This window comes from Pygoscelis adeliae, unplaced genomic scaffold (assembly GCF_000699105.1).
Source record: "Pygoscelis adeliae isolate BGI_AS28 unplaced genomic scaffold, ASM69910v1 Scaffold159, whole genome shotgun sequence".
Classification (NCBI taxonomy): domain Eukaryota; kingdom Metazoa; phylum Chordata; class Aves; order Sphenisciformes; family Spheniscidae; genus Pygoscelis; species Pygoscelis adeliae.
Genome location: NW_008825562.1, coordinates 7,117 through 10,069, shown reverse-complemented (window position 1 = coordinate 10,069; position 2,953 = coordinate 7,117). Strand labels below are relative to the sequence as shown.

The window sequence follows — 2,953 nt, the reverse complement described above, 5'->3', positions numbered from 1 at the left end:
GGCCGGGCCCCCAGCCTCTAATCCAGCAGCTTCACCCTCCCCGCAGCTGTCCTCGCCCCATGCGCAACCTGAACCCACTCCCTCCCCGCCTGGGGTCAGCCCTGCCGGGCAGGCGCTGCTGCCAGGGTCCTGCCGGAGCTTCCAGAAAGCCTTTAGTGAAAGCAAACGGCCCCACGCTCAGCAAAGCCAGTAGCAGCCAGCCAGCGCGCAGCCCACCCCGAGGACTCGCCATCCCCACCCTACCCCTCGTTTCCCCTTCCACCAGCCACGGGGCAACCCTTCCTGGGAACTGTTTTGGCAGTAGAATATTAACTCAAAATAAATACATTTGTATAAAAGTCAGTGCTGGCAGAAGGTGTGTCACAGAGAGGCCCAGGAAACAAATCCTTCCTGGGGGCCACTACCGCCAGCCCCCCCTCCAAGCTGACCCCGCACGGCTCCAATCTCAGCCCCGCAGCCAGGGCTGGGGCTGGGCTGTGCACGGATGCCCCCATCCTGGAGCCGGCAGCATCCTGCCGGACGATGGTGGGGAAGACAAGGAGGGAGCAGACTGTGAAACAGAGGGGGTGGGAGGAAGAAGAATGGAAAGAAGAAAAAAACCAACCACATTTCAAAGCATTTTGCCTGGGAGGGAAGGAGGGAGGGTCCACAAGGACTCCAGTTCAGCCTGAAATTTGGTGCAAAGCCTAAGACAAAAGGAAAACCCTTTAAACGAAGCGAGGCCAAGAAGACTTTCTGCTCAAGCCTGTTTAGAGAAGGCCATGTTTATTAAAGTATAAGCAAAAAAAACCCCACGTTTGGGCAGCCCTGCCAGGCTGTGCTGCGAGTGCAGCTCTCGAGCAGCGGTGCCAGCCCTCGGCTGAGTCCTGGTGCCGGTGCCGCAGCCTACGGCCTCAGCTTGGCCATAGTGGAGCGGAGCTGGAGCGTCCCCTCCGCCCACGAGCCTGGGTACTGGCGCATCTTCTGCCACAGGTTCAGCTCCTCACCCGTGGAGTCCATCCAGTCCACAGCCTGCCCGTTGCTCATGCCTGGGAGAAAGGATGGATGTGGGCAGAAGTCGCTGCCAGAGCAGCCACCTGCCCGCAGCGAGGCAGCCCCAAGCAAGGCTGCTTGTCCCAGAGTTTGATGGGACCCCAGGGCTCCTCACCGTTGCCCACCCCCAGACGGACACCCCCGAGGAAGTCGTTGCTGGACAGTGGCTCCCGGTCCCAGACCGTCAGCTCCAGGCAGATGTGCTGCAGGTCCTCGGGGTTGACACCGTTGTAGACAAAGGTGTGGTTGTAATGAGGGTTCAGGGTCTTCTTCACCACAGGCGTCTTCCTCTTGGAGGCTTTGTTTTTGTGTGGCAAGAGATAGCTGGGGGAAGCAGCCACTCGGGTTAGCAGCACGTGTGCAACTGCCTTCTGCCCCAGGGGCTGGGGCACCTCAGCACCCCAGGACCTGGTCTGGAGCCCACCTTCCCTGACATGGCCCAAGAAGAGCCACGGTGGTCTGCAAGGGGCTGGGTCTCTGCCCCAACTCCTGAAAAGCCCCTCGGCAGACTGCAGGTGGTCTAAGGAGGGGAAAGGGCAAGGACCACAACCTGCTCGCCCCCAGCCACGCTGCCCAGTGGCTTGGTGACCTCTGGGAAGACAATTTGATGGCAGATGGAGCCCTGCCCTGCATGCAGCCTCCCACTGCGGCTTCTCAGCCGGCCAGAACCTAGGAGAGCATTTGCTACCAGGAGCATCTCTTCTCCAGGCAGAGACAGGCAGACAGTGACTTTCAGGGTACCAACACAGGCAGCGTGGGGCAGCTAGCGGAGAGAACTGTCCCTCCCCAAGGCGGCTCTGGGATGCGGCCAGGGAGGATAGTGCTTTTATTGCACCCCCACGCAGGACCCACACTCACCCCTTGACAAAGCTGTCTGAGGTCCCCCCGGATTTGGCAGCTGTGAGGTTCTTGGCTTCTTTGATCCAGACCTGGAGCTCACCACCTTCCCCCATTTTGCCTGGGAAAAACCCAGCACAGCAAGAATTAAATCAACCTTAATTTCCACCACCACTAACTTCTGGGAAGGTCCTGTTGAACAGCCTTCATTGCAGAGGCAGGTACAGACCCCCAGCTGGTATCTCCTCCTGCCTCCTCCCTTACTGGCCCTGCCTGCTGAGGCGAAGGCAGACAATTGCTCCATGCGGGGCCCGATGGTCCAGCCTAGTCCAGCCCCAAGAAAGCACTGGGACCACTCAGACAGCCTGAGGACAGCCAGGTCTGCCCTGACCCAGAGCAGCCTTGCGGGTGCTGCAGAGGAGAAGGCTGCAGTGGCATCACCTAGGAAACCCACCCAGACCTAGCTCACGTGGCCACAAGCAGGTCCTGCAGGCTACACAGAGATCCTGGAGCTCCAGCACTCACCCTTCCTGCTGTTCCCAGCCCCAGGGTGCTTAGAAGACGGGATGTACTTCATGGAGACGACCAGCTCCCCCTTGTACTGGTGGAGACCAGCAGCATCCGCCCCAATCTGCAAAGAGGCAAGGCTTATCAAACACTGCTAGAGAGGCCAAAGCAGACATGGTGATGGCCTGGTCTGCATGCAGCACTTCCCCATGCCGGGCCAAAGAGCTTGGCTTCTCCTAGAGGTGGTTTAGCCAGGACAAATGCCTGCAGGCCCTTCCCAGCATCACCAGGTCAGACTCGGACCAGCTCCTTTGGGATCCTACTTTGGCTCAACCAGCTCCCTTAGGAAACCCTGTTTAGGGGTTTCCGCAAGCTGCTCGAGCCCCAGCAAGGCCAAGGGCTGAGCCGACAGTACAAGCTAGTCAAGAGAACCACTTTTAAGTCCAACAGCAGCATCTGCTGTTGCCATCAAGCTGCACAAAGGCCCTCGCTGCACGGGTCTGCAGCCCGCAGCAGGATGTCCCAGCCAATTTCCCCCATTTGTTTCCCTGAAGTTGGCTCCAATTCCTCCTGGCCG

General features: G+C 59.4%; 1 protein-coding gene across 1 annotated transcript in view; it reads right to left on the bottom strand.

Moving 5' to 3' along the window:
- Positions 1-747: 747 nt before the first annotated feature.
- Positions 748-2,953, bottom strand: part of SYTL4 (synaptotagmin-like 4) — a gene marked incomplete at its 5' end in the record, with an annotated part of 6,881 nt that continues 4,675 nt past the window's right edge. Inside the window, 4 exons of the mRNA XM_009332390.1 lie at positions 748-1,028; positions 1,148-1,356; positions 1,891-1,990; positions 2,395-2,500. Coding sequence (XP_009330665.1) covers positions 886-1,028; positions 1,148-1,356; positions 1,891-1,990; positions 2,395-2,500 — 558 coding nt within the window. The remainder of the gene's footprint in view (positions 1,029-1,147; positions 1,357-1,890; positions 1,991-2,394; positions 2,501-2,953) is intronic.